We start from the raw sequence: 19404 nt of genomic DNA, 5'->3' as shown, positions 1-19404 counted from the left end.
GCTTCCCGTCGCCCCTCTCCGCCTCAGCAGCAGCGCTGCCGCCCCACCCAGGAGCCGCTCTGGACCCGCCGCGGCCATTCATGCTCGGCCCCGAGGGCTGCCCTGCCGGCAGGCCCGCTACGCCCGCTGAGTCGCCCCCGCCCCTCAATAAAGTTGGCTGTGGCGCGGCAGAAACGTGCGCCGAGGCCGCGAGGAGGGGCGGAGGAGGGGGATGGGCAGCCAAGGGGCGGAGGAGGAGGGGGCGGGGGCAACTCGGCGGGCGTAGCGGTGCGGCCAGCAGGACAGCCCTCGGGGCCGAGCATGAGCGGGCGGCGGCGGGTCTGGAACGGCGCCTGGGTGGGGCGGCGGCGCTGCTGCTAAGGCGGAGCGGGGTAACGGAGGCAGATGGCGCCAAGGCCGCGAGGAGGGGGTGGGGGACGGGCGGCGGCAGCGGCTCCAGGCGTGCCCATAGAAAGGGCTCGGCGTGCCACTTGTGGCACGCGTGCCATAGGTTCGCCAACACGGCTCTATAGCATGCAGTATCGTGGTAATGACTACTATTTAGGAGCAAAAGCATGGAAGTCTTCTCTACCACTTATAACCCCCTTCCCTTTTGTAATATGTAAGCATGGATGATTGCAAACATTTTAAATGTATAGAGAAATATAATATATCCACAGATGGTATGACGTCCCATCTTAGGGGTCCAAACGGTCTCCTGAATAAACAGAAAGTTGTATGACAACAAAGAAGAGTTTGTGAGAATTGCCAAAACATGGTGACATTTCATACACTGGAACGATTAGGACACTGGAACAATTAGGACTTCACTGGAGACTCCGGTAAGAGAGGTGTGCTACAATTCTCAAGTGACAGAGTTGTGACAAAGGCATTCCCTTTGCGAACAAATAATAAAGACAAAAACCCCTTGAAGACAACATTGGGGAACCTAAATCCCCTTACCAGTTCACTGTTGATAATTATCCCCCCGCACTCTGGCAAGTGTCCCTGACAGACAAAAAAAGATTCCCTTTCGACAAATTTTCCATAGAAATCAGAAGAGGTAGGAATGTCTGTGCTGGATACAAGAATCTAGCCATGTCCCCTTTCCAGTACATTGGCACAGGCACAGAACACTCAAGGAGGCAGCAGAGGTAGCTTCTGAACTACAGAAAGGGGGGGGGGGGGCTTTGCATCCTGTCCCTCTCTGCCTCGGTCCTAACCAGCTTCAACCCAAACTTGAGCAGCATTCCTACATTCTCCCTGTATTGAGGAGAAGCAGGATAAAGATGCAGTATAAGAAAACTCAACATACATTCTAACAGAGCTTTCGGAATTCAGTTCATCTTCTTGCAGAATTTGACATAGACATTTTTTGGAAAAAAAAATACTGCCTACACCCAAGCTGGGTCATGACCTATATGATAAATATTCATGCGCTGTTGGGGGACAGAGTACCTAAAGACTGCCACAACTGTCAATAGAAGCATCATGGCCAAAACAGTCATAAGATGAAATGTTTTGTTTCTTTTAGTAGGCCCACATTTACTACCTGTATAAAAATACCTGTATATTGTTTAATATATTACATAAAAATCTACTCAAAGCCTTACAGGTCTGCCGATCAGCATAAACACCTGCATAAAGACATCAATCTTGCATTTTTCAAAAATTGTAAGCCGAAAAGCAGGATACAAGAAGTCAACATTAAATGGGCTGCTTCTCCCTTTAAAAGATTTGTATTAAGCACATGGCCCACTCAAACCACACCAAGCATCTGTTGGGCACAGTTTCCTATGATGAAAAAAAGGGGGGTCCTTTTGACTGCTGCAAGGACAGAAACCTCACTCCCAAGCAGCCATAGAATAAAATGCAATGTCTGTTTTAACATGGCCAAACTGACTAATTTCTTTAAAAACTGTTTTGGATTTTCTGCCCAAGGTCTTGACCGCTAGCCTATACTCTCTACTGGCTGAGGTTGTCAGAAGGGAACAACACTCAGTGCTAAGAATGCTACTCTTTCATTCATTGGATGAGTCATTGTTTAGCATCCTAAGATAGAAATTTGGTCCCTTCAACAGGTGTACCTGGGAATGGGGAGGGGGGAGCTAAAAACAATCAATAAAGAAAAGTGTTCAATTGGTATCTATGTAATAGAAAGCTGAACTACAAAGGAATAAGAGGCATCAGGTAAATGTATCCAGCACTATTTGCTGGCATAATTGAAAGCATTACAGCCTAATCAGACATCTAAAAGCAAGGCATGTTCAAACGAAATGTCTATAGACTCATTAGCGGGCAGCTATTCCATTATAATCATGCATAATGTCAGTGGTGCCTTGAGCCCATGCCAACGACAACAGCATAAATTTTGCATCTCATTTCTGCAGTCATAAAATTAATGATCAGTTTAAAAATACTTCTTTATAAAAAGTTATTACACAAAGAAAAAGCCTCGGATATGTCCCTATGATGTAGCCATGAGGATAATTAAGAGACTGATGCTCATTAATATGGCTTCCCCAGAACAACCTTTGATTTATCCTAGAACTTTTTAAAAAAGTTTCAATAATTAAGCGTAGTTTAATGGTTATGGGGGACAACTACTATTTTTTACTTCTATAATTTCATCACATATATTTTGGTAGTCAAATATTTAAGTTATTTGGAATATGACATAGTACCTGATCCTTCTGTATTAAATGTAATTTTTTTTCAATTTTATGTGTTTGTTTATCGATCCTAGCAGATAATGCTAGTATACTAATCTAGGAAACTAGATCTTTAAGTTTTACCATTGTTAAGGGAGGATAACCATTAATTTCCAATAATAAGTTCAGATTGACTTTACATCAGCTGCTATCAAGGAATTCTTATTTATACTGACTTCATGGATCTCCTAAAGTATATACCCTATTCTGTTCCTTTCCTACCCCCATCCTGCTCTCTCCTTGCTCTCAACAATTGGTTTATAATTATGAGTTTTGTCATCATCAATATTTGACTTCTGCCACAGCCTCTGTTATAAAGCACATACCAACATATTTCAGTCAATACTCTTTGAAATGAATTGTTGTTACTGGGAGGCCCCTAAATCCCTAGACACATGTACAATGTTCCAGTACAATGTCAAGGAAAGAGCGGTCTAGACAAGAAATTCTTCAAAATTGACCTGCAAAAAAACACTCAGCTGCCTTTACCATTGCTATCTTCTGAAGCACTACGCAAGTGACTTGTTTTGACAGTTCAAAAATTATATAATAATTAACATATACATTTAAAGCACCAATTCCTTTGCTCCAGTCTAATCTTTTTTCTTTCTTTTTTTTAAAAAGACAGTTTTATCAACTGTTCCTTCTCATAATCCCTTTTTTACCTGTTATATGAAGCTAGAATGCTGCCCTATGATGAGCCAGACCACTTGGCTCACTCGAGTAGCGTTGTCCACTTCGACTGCAGCCTGTATATTATCTAACCCTCACATGGTAGCAAAAAAAACCCCCAACAACCTGGAAGCCCTCCATGCTGTGATACTGAATTATTTGAAAGCAGAAGGCGCAGATCAGCCACCAATACTCTGCATAAGATTGCACTGGAATTCAACTGTTAATCTTGTGATTACATGTTGAAAAGCATGAGCTGAGGGAACCCTGTAAATCCAGTTAGGGAAAGCTAGGGCCACCTTAGGTTTTGACAACAAATGCAGTGTATTCCTGACAATAAGGAAGATCCAAGACACATGCAAGTCAACAGTTTGTCTTGTTATGAAGCACTGAAGAAAAATACATTCATTACAATCAAGGGCTAAGCAAAACCCTGTCTAATTTCATTGGGGAAGGGCCATAGCTCAGTGGTAGAGCATCTGCTTGGCATGCAGAAAGTCCCAGGTTCAATCCCCAGCATCTCCAGTTAAAGGGACTAGGCAAATAGATAATGTGAAAGCCCTCTGCCTGAGACCCTGGGGAGCCGCTGCTGATCTGCATAGACAACACTGACTTGATGGACAACACTGATGGACCAAGGATCTGATTCAGTATAAGGCAGCTTCATGTGTCCATGTGTACCTTTATTTCAACACAAGCTTTTGATTTGGCAGTATCGAAGGGTCAAGCCTTGAAAGACAAAGATTTGGTAGAATAGCAACTGATCTAACTGCGTGGCTATACAAAGAGTCCAATTGCTTACATGTCCTCCAGAGGGTACTCAAATGCATTACCAGGTGGAGAGAAAGGGGTATTATCTTCAACAGTAAAAGGTACATACAAAAAGAAGAGTTGGTTTTTATATGCCAACCTTCTCCACCACTTAAGGAAGACTCAAACTGGCTTAAAATCAGCTTCCCTTCCCCTCCCCACAACAGATACCCTGTGAGGTAGGTGGAGCTGAGAGAGCTCTAACAGAGCTGTAACTTGTCCAAGGTCACCCAGCTGGCTTCATGTGGAGGAGTGGGGAAACAAATCCAGTTCACCAGATTAGCGTCCACTGCTATGTGGAGAAGTGGGGAATCAAACCTGGTTCTCCAGATTAAAGTCCACCGCTCTTAACCACTACACCACGCTGGCTCTCAGAACTACTAACCCACTGATATTTTGCTTAATATTTGATAAATGGGGAACATAATCTTAAGGCTGACTTCGAAAATATTCAGGAGACGCATGAATACTTTCCAAGGTTCTCTTTCCTTAACCAAAATGCTGTGAATGCCATCAGATGGGGAAAGGAGGGTAGAAGCACATCCTGTCCCCCTCTGGCCATTTTGAAAATCAAAGTTGCCCTCCCCAGACTGCTTTTTGGCCTACAGGTAAAAGAAATGGGGGTTCTGTATCTTTTCCCACCAAAACGAAAAGAAGACAGTTTAAGAAACTCATATGACAGCAGAACCCTCCTGTTGGAAAACACTGCAACTCTTCCCTGTGCAGGCAAAAAACTCCCGTTCGCATTTCCCAGAATGGAGTCAATTTAAACAGTAACGTAAGCAATTATTCCCTAGTATTTGTTTTCCAGTACAGGTCATTAGATTTTGAATCTCTATATTGAACTAATCACATGTATTTGAATTACATATTTCGTCAAACATAAAATTAAGGGGTTGTTTTTTGTTCCCAATCTAATTGGCTTGTAATCCTAAAAAATCTAAAAGAAAAATTCTAATTTATCCTTTGGCTTCCAATTACAGTTGCCACTGCCGTACTAAGGACACCCACTCAAAGCTGGTAGTAACTTTGAAAGCATGCACATACCATAAAACACTTTAACACTGAAAGTTGTGTTTGTTAACAGCCAAGGAGCGAAACAGATTAAAGGAAAGGCCCCAACACAATGGCCCCTACAACTGATAAATGTTACTACTGCCTGCCCAAGATTTCTATTTCTGCTTGGGGGGAGAGAAACCTACTGTAGATCCACATGCGCTTTTTTGACCTCTTGCGGTGACCCTTATGCCAGCATTCACAAGCTGCAGGTCATGACCTCATGAATTAGCATAGTGAAAATAAGGGCCATTTCAGGTTCAGAGTCAGAACAGAGCACTGTATTTGCCAGGTCTTAATGAGACTATAAAAATCTGTTGCAGTGTACCCGCTGGAAGGTAATATGCAAGTCACCGTTCAGTTTCCAGGTACAGCATTTAGACCTTGTTCCCATACATTAAACTTGTGTGTGTGTGTTTGGGGGGGGGGGGGGGACCAGCCACAACTCTGGCAAAAGAAAAAACAAGTTATTCCTGCTTCAGAAAAAGACTTAGTATTTGATTTAGCAGTACTTTGCCAACTGTGTGATATAATATGCCTTGATCCATTTGCCAAACCTCTACTCTATTTAACAATGTCTCTTTTGCATACATTCCATTTATGCTAAAAACATCAATTTTAAACTACGTTGTATAGTTTGGGCCTCCAAAGTTAATATAAATGCATTTTTAAAATTAATAATGCAGCTACAATATCAGCAAAGTTTTTTTTTCCATTGTTGGTTTCATTCTGTTTTGTTTTAAAACACAAAAAGTCATTCCCCTCAACAAATGCTTTCCACTTTTTCTTCCAGCAGGGGGAGCTAGAACTCTCAGCCATGATGGTAAGCCCACAGCCTGAACACTTGAAGTTTGTGATTTTTAAAAATGCACATGATTGAATAAACCTTATCAAACCAAACAATATTTGTGTCACATAAAAATGAAAATCCAGGTACGTACCTCTTTCTGGAAGTTCCTGAGGGTAGCTGAGGAAAGAGAAGGGTGGTAGAGAAAGAAGAACATATAAGTTTGTTTACTTTATTTTATAGCCCACCTTTCTTGTTGAGACATTCTTAAAAAGAGTTAAACATGTTGGCATAGTGACAAAAAGGCAGACTGAAATCAAACAAAGTGTGTGTGTTAAGTGCCGTCGAGTCGCTTCCGACTCATGGCGACCCTATGAATGAAAGTCCTCCAAAATGTCCTAACTTTGACAAACAAATTACTCTCTGGATAAGATCTTATTTATTCAAGACATGTATACTCCTCCCCTTCCATCAGGAATCAAAAAGAGAACATTAACAATTCAAAATAAAATATGAAAAGTTAAATATTCTACTTATAAATACAGTTTTTATGCTCACAACTGCTATAAAGTGAATCAACTTTTATAACTTTTTTCAATGTCTAACCCTCTAACCAACCTCTGAAAAAATGTACACATATTGCATTTTGGGATATATTTCAACCCCAAACCAAACTGCACACCTACCTAGCAGTAAAAATGTTCCACATTTTTTGTTTGTGGCATCAGAGGTCATTGTGTTTTACAGTACTAAACGTCCAGATCTTGCAAACGCACTTAGACATTAGGCAGAATGTTTCTTTTGTACCCCCTTTTGCATACTGAATAACTCAAAGTACAGTTCTTTCCAAAACTATAATTTTTAAAAAGTTTGCAACAATAAAAACTATGATTTGAACCTAAGGGGGCTTCCAAGACAACTAAAGTAAGCTTTCATGAATTTACAAGGAAACATCTAAAATAAAGCCATGAGTTCAAATCCCTTTGGTCATAAAATCATTAGGTAATCTTGGGCCAGCCTAACCTACCTCACAGGACTGTTGTGAGGATAAAATGCAGAGGAAACAAGCTACTCACTATCCCAAGTTCTTTGGAAGAAAGGCAGAACAAAAATCAGACAACTGCAATAGCTCACAGCAGTCCATGCAATTATCACTATGGGTCCTGTCCAGTTCACGCTATCATTTCTTCATGCAGCCCTACATATGTATGCAAGAGCCATGAAGTCACAACTGGCTTATGATGACCCCAGCAAGGGGCTTCCAAGGCAAATGAGAAGCAGAGGTGGTTTGCTATTGCCTTCCCCTGCTTCCTTGGTGGTCTTCCATCCAAGAATCGATCCTGCTTAGCTTCCCAGATCAGGCTATACCATGCCACCTTCACTCCTTCATGCAACCCTAGGCCTACATGACACAATCGTCTGAGAAAGTTTTGCTCATGTGAACTGGGCCACAGAAACTAGTAAGTGACAGATTAACTTTTTCTACACAAAGCAAAATTTCCTTCCAATGCCAATTACAGTTTTGTTTACATAAAAAGCCCAGTGCTATTCTTCTACAGTGCTTCATTTTGCAGGCAACAATTGTTTCAGGGTTTGGGCAGAATGCCATGACCGCTCTCGGAGGATAAACAATCCATCTAGCTTGGGTCAACGGAGAATTTTGACATTCCTAATTTCAAGGATCTGTGCAGTTCAGCAATTCCAGTTGGCACATCCCAGATGTCCTGCATGATTTAGTCTGTGTTAGTCCCTATAGGTCCATACAGCTGACAAGCCCTGGAGCAGGACCAGGGTAGGCTATGCAACCCAGACAGCTTGAACATGGGAGGTCCTGAGGAAAAAAATGCTAACATGGAAATGCAAGAAGGTGGACCCTCACAAATCAGCACAGCATTAACATTTTCAGTTTCTTTCCATCTGCCTTCTAGTTCAGGAGGAACATTGTGTTTTCATCTTTCCCCCCACTGAGGAAAAGAAGTCTCATAGCCCATACTCTGAAATCCTAGAAAGGCTGCACCTACCAGTTTGCCAACCGCTGCCTGTTTCTGTGTCTTATGATTTAACTTTAAAATAGGGTCTCCAACAGGCAGCATGGTGTAGTGGTTAAGGTGTTGGACTAGGATCTGAGAAACCCAGGTTCGAAACCCCACTATGCCAGAGAAACTCCCTGGGCGACCTTGGGCCAGACACACACTCTCAGCTTCGACCCTGACAAGTATGTGGATGGGAGACCTCCAGTACAGGGTCACCATAAGTGAGCTATGACTTGACAGCAAAAAAAAAAAATATCAAAAAAACAGGAAGCTGCAGAGTAGCTCATGCATTCATGTATGTATTAAAACATTTATATCCCGCCTGTCCTTGTGGTTCAAGGTGGCATCCCTTCAAAAAGACTCAGGAAAAAAATGAACAGGTCTGATCTAAGCATTCTTTTAAAAAACACCTTTCATTTCATAGCATTTTTCTCTGAACTGCTTAGCCGACAGCTTCATTTCTGGTGCTCATCATAATCCATGTTCTTTTTCTAGGATGGGACAAAACTTGGTATTCTGGGGCGGGGAAGCTTGAGATATGTTTCATTATTTAGAGGCTGAGTTGCCGTCTAGTCCAAGCATTTTATAAGCGAAGAGAAATATTGCAAAAGGATCCAGTGCAACAGAAACCCATATATCACATTAAAATACAAGATGGGAACAAGAAGGGAAGCTCTTTTCTTTCAAGGACATGGATCTTTTACAGAAGCACACCTATTTACTACTTAATCCTGAGCATTATCATATAGCAACAGCAGACTTGCGTGTATGTGTGTGTGTTAAGTGCCGTCAAGTCGCTTCCGACTCATGGTGACCCTATGAATGAAAGTCCTCCAAAATATCCTATCTTTGACAGCCTTGCTCAGATCTTGCAAATTGAAGGCTGTGGCTTCCTTTATTGAGTCAATCCATCTCTTGTTGGGTCTTCCTCTTTTCCTACTGCCCTCAACTTTTCCTAACATGACTGTCTTTTCCAGTGACTCTTGTCGTCTCATGGCGTGACCAAAATACGATAGCCATAGTTTAGTCATTTTAGCTTCTAGGGTCAGTTCAGGCTTGATTTGATCTATAACCCATTGATTTGTTTTTTTGGCAGTCCACGGAATCCGTAATACTCTCCTCCAACACCACATTTCAAAGGAATCTATTTTCTTCCTATCAGCTTTCTTCACTGTCCAGCTTTCACACCCATACATAGTAATAGGGAATACGATGGCATGAATTAATCTAGTCTTGGTGGCCAGTGCCTGTATAGTATATCTAAAAAAGCTTCAACGGCATTTTAACTATTCTTCCTGATCATCTTTTCCATACTGAAAATAAAGCCGTATTTTGTCCATATGTAACAGAGAAGGAGAAAACAGCTGTGCAGAAAGGGAGAGGAAGCATACAGCTTCTAGAGTATCACAGTAAATAACAATTTATAAGTTTGTGAAATGGAGCAAGCATGGGTGGAAGGACAAGAGAGAGGGACTGTGCAAGCCATCACCAATGAACAAAAAAAGATGGGGCACTTGTGCATTTATCGCAACAACCAAAATACCAGCAAATATGCTATCAGGAAGAAATGTTGATGTCCTCACAAGTAAATGCAAACCTGTGGGAGAATTGTGCCACCAGAAGCAAAAAATAAATACACACGTACCTGATGGTGCAACAAACTGACCATGCGGCAAGTTCCACAATGGCTTAGTAGTTTAAGCCATGGAATATATTTGTTATTATTAAAATATTTATAGCCTACCTTTGACCTTGGCTCAAGGTCAAGAGATCTAGAGCAGTTACATCCTTCTAAGTCCATGGACTTAGAAGGCTGTAACTCCGACAAGGACTTTTATGCCATGGGGAGATGTTTGGAGTGGCCTTAGCTTCAGGTCTTTATGAAACAGGAATAGTAATAATTGACCTATGATACAGGCATGTTTCAAGGATAACTGACTTTTAGTAAACATATTGCATACAGATTAAAAAGAGAGAGTTCAAATAGCTTACTTGGACTTGATGTCTTTTATCTTCTTAATCAGGGCATCCCTCTTTTCCTTTGCTCTTTTGGATAAATTTTCTCCTTTTAGGATATCCGATATAAATGCATCCACATCTAAATCATGAAAGGATAAAAGGAGATACAAGTCAAGAGGAGAAATGGTAATTTTCAGAAAACATTACTCCATTATGTATGTGTATGTATGTATATATGGCAGTAATATCTAAACTATCTAATGGGGTTACTTTATCAGTTCCAGGCACAATATAATTAAAAGATATTTCAAACTCTAAACTGGATAGATTTGTTCACTGCTGGGCTTATGCTTAGCACAGCAAATGCTGTTTGACATTTGCCATCATTAAATGAACAAAAATCCAACAAGTTTTAATAAACTGTCAAACTACATGAAATATGTATATATACCCTATTACTTGAGGAATAAAAGCTAGAAGACAATAAACTGCTTTATGGTCATACCATTGCTATGAGATCAAACATCGTTTGGCACTTTCATTAAGAAAATCACATTTTCAAAAGTGACCACAGACTTATGACATCTTCCTATGAGTTACAAATAGCCGAAAGTCTAAAAGCATGCAAGTCGAATCTCCATAGTAAGGCAATAAATCAACAACACTACACTGTTGACATTACTATAATACTTAATATTTGCAAGATGAGCCCAAATTATAAATGATAATCACTGTATCTAATAGTAAATTGGCTGCCCCCAAGCAGATGAAGAAAGCAGCAAAAATGGCAACCACAGACAACACAGTTGTATCCATGTATGTAGAGGAACCCCCAACTCCATAGAAAAAATACGGCTTTATAAATTAGCCAAAAAAAAGAAAGAAAAGAAAAACACCTCGAACAGCCTGTTGAGGACTGATATGTTGACAGCAGCTGAGGATCAGTTAAGGGAGTGAGGTAGGTGGGGGCAAGATAGATATAAGAGAGCTGTGACTAGCCCAAGGTCACCCAGCTGGCTTCATGTGTTGGAGTGGGGAAACCAATTCGATTCACCAGATTAGCATCCGCCGCACATGTGGAGGAGTGGGGAATCAACCTCAGTTCTCCAGATTAGAGTCCACCGCTCCTAACCACCACTCTTAACCAGTGGCTGACCTACATTTTTGGGCCCCTGAAGCTTGAACTGTTATGGGGGGCCCCTTCGCAACCAGCAACAATAGGGCACCATCCAACAAAGTCCAAAGGGCCTTGCTGTCCTTCCAAGAACCTCAGGTCCCAAATGATGGAGAACAGGGTGGGGGAGGAGTTCTTGGAAATGGGCCATACAATGAGCCCCTTTACACCAGCAATGAGGTCCAGGTAATGGCTGTTATCTTCTTCAATGGGGTTGTTCTATGGCATAGCCCTACTCAATTTTGAGTGGAAAAATCCCAAAGGGCATCTGAATATCCAGCTGCCAGTACCAACAGTCAACATATTTTGTACAAAGGGGCAAACGGCTTTGCATAACTGTAGGAAACACAGTCCTAAAGGCTGCAAATAAACAACATTGAATGAAAACAGACAGCCCTCCCGAGTAAAGGCGGTCATGTTAAGTGCTTGGATTTTAACTTGAAAATCGTTTTTTCAACATACAGGGAGAACTTTTTCCAGGATTTACTGAATAAATATGGGTTCAGGCTAGGTGTGACTTTTTCATCTGAACTGCTCCCTTTAAAAATAATGAGTAGGGCAATAGAAGAAATTGGGACATTTAAATAGAATTGTCATGGGAGAAAAACTGCCCACTGTATTTTTGTGTGTGTGCTGTCAAGTCACAGCTGATGTACGGCGACCCCCTAGGCCTAGGGTTTTCAAGGCACGAGACGTTCAGAGGTAGTTTGCCATTGCCTGCTTCCACATCATGACTCTGGTTCCTTGGAGGTTGCCCATCTAAATACTAACCAGGGCCAACCCTGATTAGCTTCTGAGACCTAACGAGATCAGACTAGCCTGGGGCGATCCATTTATACCCTACTTTTCTCCCCAGTGGAGATCCAAAAAGGCTTACAACATTCTCCCCACCTCCATTTTATCCTCACAGCAGCCCTGAGGGTGTGTGACTGGCCCAAAGCCACCCAGCAAGCTTCCTTGGCAGCATGAGGTTTTGAACCCAGGTCTCCCAGATCCCAGTCTGACACACTAACCATTACACCACATGCACATCTCACGCACAGAGGATAAACCCAGATTTTATCCTCTGTTCTGCCTTGCATATTTTCCTGACAGATAACTGGAACAGAATTCAAAAGACAGAAAATTACCAAACTGTTAATTAAAAAAGAAACTAATTGAGCAGCAAGTATATAAAAATAGCCTATGCCAGTTTTATTACTGATGTGACACTTATTTTCAAATTTATAGCAAAGAATTGAACTATGTTTCAAATATTGCAGGATATTTCAAGAATGTCAGCTGCTTCTCTTTTTAAAAAACTCCAATGTATATGGTCTTATTTCAATACTGCTTTAATAGATGGTAATTGCAGAGGTAATCTGCTTAAATGATATCCATAAAATGATTATGTCTCTTTCCGTTATCCAGAATTCTTTGGTAATTACCATTCATTTTAGTAATGTTCTTTCTGGAAATGAAGCACTAGAATAGTTAGATTTTCATATGAGAGAATTAAATGTAGAAAATATTGGATCCCAACTAGACTCGATCAAATGAAAATGTGATCAAGAGAAGTTGGCTGCCTGAAGATGGCACTTTTTTCACCACAGTAGCTAGGGCATAATTAGAACATTAATCCATATTTATGGATTTATCTCACTAACCTTCCCTTTCTGAATTTATTCCCAGAAAGAATCATGTTTATCCCTAGACTAGAGTTGGATATCAGTGACTGTCTACGAGCACAGAAGTATATTTAGACTGTATCTATTGGCCAGAATTCAACAGAGTTCAATAAAATCCATGGACATTTACCTCTACTTTAAATCATTAGCAAGCTTTAACCAACCAATCATTAGCAAGCTTTAACCAACAGGTGAATTAAGCATAACCCTCTTGCACAGAGATCAGTGGGACTGAAACTGCTTATCTAGTTCAAAGCTTCTTAAACTGTGGGTCGCAACCCCATGTGGGGTCGCATAACTGAATGTGGGGATCACGAAAAAACTGATCTATTATCAGTAAATGTTTGATTTGTATACCTATTTTATATACCTATATACCTGGGGTCGTGTAAAAATTTCTCGGCGAAAAGGGGTCACGAGTGGAAAGTTTAAGAAGCCCTGGTCTAGTTTCAAATATTGCATTTCACAGTTTCACATGAATTTAAAAGATTTATTAACTAATTGTAAATAGGTAATTCAAGCAGCTGAGTTATCTACTAACACAGGGTAAGAACAAAACTTTTTTGAACATCAACAGCTAGATCCTAATAAATAAGGTCCTTTCACTCTACAGGATTCAATTACAACAAATGTGTTTAATTTCAAGGGTTATTATACTGGAAACCACTGAGGGTTCTTTAAGCCTCTGGAGAAGACAATAATTTTACGGTCTCTGCAAAACTGAAATGTTTTTTCTGCAGCACTATATCTCAGATAAGAGCCCTGGAAGTCTTTTCAAAAATTCATACTGAAGGAGATTAGTCTGATGAGCTGTTGGGCATAACAATCAAAAAGTCAATTACCTTCCCTACTCCCTTGGATGTCTTGTAGATCACCTTGGCTGGAAACCTCGGTGGCTAGTTTCAATGAACAGCCAGAGAAAAGTATGCTAAAGAAGCACAGATATGCCCTAGGACCACCCAAACACCTAATGAATCCAATTATTCCCAGCAGGTTTCTGTAGAAACTGTGTAGCAGAGTCAGAGAGATAAGCAGCCACCCATTCTATTACTGATCACTTTGGAAACAGTAAGGCGCCATTTTGCCCATTCCCACCTTTGTACCTGAGTTGCACAGCAGTTCTCAACTAGAACAATAGCCTTCTCCTTCACATCTATTCTTATATAGTCCTTTTTTCATCTCTTTCTGCAAATACTCCACTGAACCACTGTCATTCCATACTTTCGGCCAAGATTTCTTTTATCCTAATCTTACTTATCTCAACATCTCCCGTTCACTTTTATCATACTTGTCTTTGATTAAAACCATTCTAGGAGCAGATCCTGCACACTGGTGCAGCTAAACAAATATTGTTGGAGCTGTCAAGTCTGGAGAAATCCAGTCCAGCCCCTTAAAGGCCTCTCTACCATTTGGCAACGTTAATAAATACAACCAGAGGACCTCAAAAGGTTTGTTTGTGGTCAGTTCCCTGTAATACCTCTTCACTTGTTTCTGATTGACCAAAGAATACATTCAAGGCTACAGCAAATGGTTAATTGGTTGTGGTACATCAGGATAACTGATCATGCAAACAAGACCTGTGAAAGGCAATGCACATGGTGGAAAAAAAAGTCACCTTAACGCTGGTCAAAGAGTGACATAACTCTTCCCTCCTCACTCAAGCAGCACTAAGCTGCCTCAGCATGCAGGAAACAGAGATCCTAAGGAAATGGAGCGTAATGCTTCATTTGTCTAAAAAGCTAGGCAGCGTACAGAACACCAGAAGCCATATGATTCCTGTGACCTCAAACACGCTCTGAAGATCAGCAGACAGCACATCCAGACCACTTCAGTTTGTTCATCACATCTGCAAAAGTGTATCTGGAGGGGCATCCTTGAAATTATGAAAGCCGGCAAATGTTCCAGCGCCGACTGTAACAGGAGTTCATTTTACTCAGGCAGACTTGCAATGGCTGAAGAAGAGCTATTAGCCAGGATTGGTCACTGTTTATCAAGCATTTAACAGGCTTTCAGAGTTTATTTTTAACAGTTGAGAGCAAAAGATGTGAACACATGAAGCTGCCTTATACTGAATCAGACCCTTGGTCCATCAAAGTCAGTATTGTCTACTCAGACCACCAGCCGCTCTCCAGGGTTTCAGGCAGAGGTCTTTCACATCACCTACTTGCCTAGTCCCTTTAACTGGAGATGCCAGGGATTGAACCTGGGACCTTCTGCATGTCGAACAGATGCTCTACCACTGAGCCATGGCCCCTATCCTTTATTTTTATTTTTCCTTCGTAACAGAGATTTCTCCTCTCCCAGGTGTATGTACGCTCACGTATCCCACTATTTCGCTGACTACTACAAGCATCTGGTGAAGTAACTCTTGGTTATGGCAGCTTGTGCCACAAAAGCAAATTACGGTAGCTTTAAAGGAGCTACGGGACTATTGAACATATTACTGTTCATGATAAACTGTTGAGATGTATTTAAACAGGATGAATCCTTCAACTTATTAGAGTGTATATCAGACTACATAAGTTTTTTACATCTATCACTTTTATCCATTGGGACAGAACTGTTTCGTTGCTGTTGAAGTGCGTTTCATGCTAAGTGAAATCGGCCTACACTCTACTCTCCTGAACAAAATAAAAACAAGTGGACACCCTACCAAACTTATTCTGTTTGGAATGACAAAACGGGCTCTGTAAGTCTCAGAATCAACTATAGTGCCTCCAACAGGCTGGAGTTCCAACATCATATGAAGCGCAGCTCCATTTAAACCAATAAGAGTTTTTCTATTACATTTCCACAGAAAGTAGACTGAAATACACCAACATTTATTTACAGCCTGCCCTTCTCTCTGAGACTCATAGCTGTTTACAAAATATGAAAACCCACTGCAATCAGAAAGCAGACAACCAGTCTGCAATCTGCAGCGCAATAGGACAAGTTTTACAAAATTAGAAAACAGTGCAAACAAAAATGTGTCCAAAACAGTACCCAATGCAGAACGTTGAATTACACTTGGGCCAGCTTTGCCAGGAAAGGCGAGGGATAGAAATTTAAAAACAAATGTATACAACAATGAATACAGTAAACACTGTAATAGACTACAATTCTAGTCCTTTATAAAAGCATCCTCCTGACTGTTCTGTTACACCACAGTTCTACCTAACCCCTTTATACAAGCACCCTCTAAAACATTTCTGTTTTGTACATTATGCAGAATGACAGAAGCATGGGAACCTTCCTGACCCCCTTAAGCAGTGGGAGCTATCACAGAGCATGCACGGGAACAGACAGTTGCTAATCTCACCCATAAACCCAACTTTGTTCAGAATAGAGAACTGTTAGGAAAGGGGGGGACTGTCAGCACTTGACTTAGGAGCTTCTGCAAAGACAATAAAATAGAGGAAGTTGTCAGTGAAAATAGAGGAAGTTGTCAGTGACGTGCAAAAGGAACACCGTTTGCACAGATAATTCATGCAAATAATATTTCACCAAAATTAGAAGTATGAAGGATGCATTGTGCAATACAGGAAACGCAACATCGAAGTGCCTTTCCATTTTTCAGAGACCTGACAATGGAAGCAAACGTAGAATTGCGCTGCAGACTGCGGCCCTGGCAAATACGTCCCACCGCAGAAGCAGACCTGAACCCAGCTCACATATTCGAGACAACTTTGTGTGCAAAGTGCCCTCAAGTCGCAGCCGACTTATGGCGACCCCCTTTTGGGGGACTTTCATGGCAAGAGACTAACAGAGGTGGTTTGCCAGTGCCATCCAAATACTAACCAGGGCTGACCCTGCTTAGCTTCTGAGATCTGACGAGATCAGGCTAGCCTGGGCCATCCTAGGTCAGGGCTAGAGACAGCTTTAACCTGCCTTTTTCCAACGGGGGACTCAAAACCGTGAAGGGGGCTCGAAATAAAAGACGAAAGCGTGCAAAGCTCGCATCTCAAAGCATATAAATAGTGCGCCGCTATAAAACATCCCCTGAAAGTAAGAGAAGAGGGTTTGCTTCTAAAAGGGAAGCTCTTGCGCTCCCGCAGACTCCCCCCACCCCATGAGCTGGCAGCCTCCGGCGGCGAAGCTTCGCCTCTCCAACTAGCGAAGCCTTGGAAAACTCAGCGACCAAGTTTCTATCCCCCGCCCGAGTTTCCGGGGGACCCAGAGCGCCGCTCTTCCCCGCCTCATCAGGGTCTTCTGCGAGACCCCCGCGGTTTCCCCACACGCCCGCAGTTCGTCCAAGGAGCCTCCGCCGCAAGCCCCGAGCGCGCCGGGAACCCCTACCTGCCAGGAGGGCGGCCAGCTCCTCGGGGATGGCGGGGGAGCCGTGCATGGCGAGCCAGGTGGTCGCGCGGAGGGAGGGAGGGAACCGCGCGGCCACGCCCCCTTTCGCCCGGCTCCGGGAAGCCGGCGAGGAAACCGACGCCAGGAGGCGGGGCGGCGAGGCTCCGCCCATTCCATCGGACTGCTCGCGCGCGTCAGCGCGGCAAACGCCGCGCGCCGTTTCGCGGGCCGGGTTTCCTCGGCGGCGGCGTCCCTCCCTGGCACGCCCCCTTCGCCGGCGCCATATTGAACGAGGGCATAACCCTTCCTAGCCGCGAGCCCGCTCTCGAGCTCAGACGCCAATGCCAAACATGGCGCCTCAAGCCGCGCGGCTGTTCCGGCAGGAAGGATCCCTTCATTGGTTAGAAGGGTTTGACTCGAAGAGTGGGAGTGGCCGCTTTGATGGGCTGGACGGCCTTAGTTGTTGTTGCTGTGACGTCTTCCGCACCCTCGGTTCCCACCAATCGGGGGCCTTTTTATCTTCAGCGGGTACGCCCACGGGTTCCAGCCAATCAGCTGGCGCTTCCTGTAGGCGGAGGACGAAGCAGAAGAAAGAATGGCGGGAGGGGGGGAGGAAGGGCTGTGCTGGAGGGTCCCCTGCTGCCTTTGCTTTGTCTTCGCGAAGCCGTGACGTTTCCCTCTTTCCTGTCATTCTGTTCTCAGGGCAGCTTGTACGTGACAGTAAAAAGGTCATATTCATGCCTTGCGACTTCAAGCGATCCATTGGTACGGGTTGTTTTCTTTCCATCCTGCATTAACAACATTCACACGTCTATATAAAGCAGGAGTCCCGTGACACCTTAAACTCTTTTTAAAAGCTTATTCCGGCATACGTTTTCCTGAGCTAGAGGACATTTCAGACGGATGAAGTATTCGTCGGTTAGGCAGATGCATTTACAGTAAAAAATAATAAGGCAGAGAGACGGCAGTTTTTTAAAATTTCCGATCACCTCAAAAGAGTAATCAATCCACTCGGAAGTGGGTCAGGAGGACCACTTCCAACTATTCATAGATAGGCAAAGTAGGATTAACATTGAATAGGTTGTAGTGTTTGTGATGACTCAGTTGCTTTAATTCTGGCCAGTGTTTTAGACTGTCCTAGCCTAATCTGCACAGGTCTCAGAAGCTAAACAAGATCAGTCCTGGCTAGTATGTGAGACCAGGAAGAAATACCAGGGTTGCTACGCAGAGGCAGGAAATGGCAAACAGCCTCTCTTGCCTTGAAAACCCTATGAGGTCACCATAAGTCAGTCGCCTGTGTCTTGATTGCAAGATAGATAGATAGATATTTTACATGATATACAGATCCAATTAGAACAGTGTACATCCCTGGGTGGGTAGGATGTGCTAAAATATTAGGACCTGTAGTGATATTAACACATTAACTGACACACAAGGCAAAAGTGGAAAATGCTAGCTCCTTGTTAAGGCCTAGTAGAGAGAGGGTGTTAAACTTCTTAATTAATGCGAATTAAGTAATTCTCCATTGGAGAATTGAAGTACTTATATAGGGGAATAGCTCCTGTAGCACTGCTTGTGAAAATTAGGACTTGCATTGATAAATTAACTTGTGGGGCTGAGCATGTGTGCAACAGGTAATGAAAAGAGCATATTAAAGGTGACCTACTAATAATGATTAGAAAACTTTTGCCTATCCAGTGGTAAATGAGATTGCATTCAATATCTTAAAAAGGCATCCACACTGAATAAAGCCATTTGCTTAAATTAGATTTATTAATTCGTTATTAGGGAAATGATTAATGGTGGTTGTTTTTTACTGCAGTAATATGTCGAAGGTCTCTCAGTCTGCTGAGATTATTGGGGGGGGGGGGTAGTGTTGCCAGGCATAGCTTGGCAACCTGCAGAAGTCCAGATGCAGGGACAATGAGGGGCACTGTCGAGCAATGAAATGTCACTTCCACTGAAACCCCAGAGGTGTTTTTTTATCCAGACGTAATGTCATGCCATTGTCTGATGGAGATTTTTAAAATATTATCTTTCTCCTACAGGCCACAGGAATGGCAGCAGGGAAAAAGAGGGGTGGACAATGGCAGGACAATGGCAGCCCTAGGTGTAGATGAAACTTGGTTTAAACCAGCAAGGCTCTTCTTGAAAGGGCACATGTAATATCACTTAATACAGTTTAGTTATGACCCTTGTTAAGATCCTTAACATGCAGTAGTTTAGATCAAAGCTTCTTAAACTGTGGAGTTGCGTAACTGAATGTGGGGTTGTGTAA

At 42.5% G+C, this 19404-nt stretch overlaps 1 protein-coding gene across 1 annotated transcript in view; it reads right to left on the bottom strand.

Moving 5' to 3' along the window:
- SKAP2 (src kinase associated phosphoprotein 2) overlaps positions 1 to 17197 on the bottom strand; it is a 125450-nt gene extending 108253 nt beyond the window's left edge. The window contains exons 1-3 of the mRNA XM_056857484.1: positions 17127 to 17197; positions 10041 to 10146; positions 6170 to 6195 (exon numbers count right to left, since the gene is read on the bottom strand). Of these exons, the coding sequence (XP_056713462.1) occupies positions 6170 to 6195; positions 10041 to 10146; positions 17127 to 17175 (181 nt within the window). The 5' untranslated portion in view covers positions 17176 to 17197. The remainder of the gene's footprint in view (positions 1 to 6169; positions 6196 to 10040; positions 10147 to 17126) is intronic.
- Between the last annotated feature and the right edge of the window lie 2207 nt (positions 17198 to 19404).

The sequence above is a fragment of the Euleptes europaea genome, chromosome 11, assembly GCF_029931775.1.
Source record: "Euleptes europaea isolate rEulEur1 chromosome 11, rEulEur1.hap1, whole genome shotgun sequence".
In the NCBI taxonomy this organism is placed as follows: Eukaryota; Metazoa; Chordata; class Lepidosauria; order Squamata; family Sphaerodactylidae; genus Euleptes; species Euleptes europaea.
This window is presented reverse-complemented; position numbering and strand designations above follow the sequence as displayed.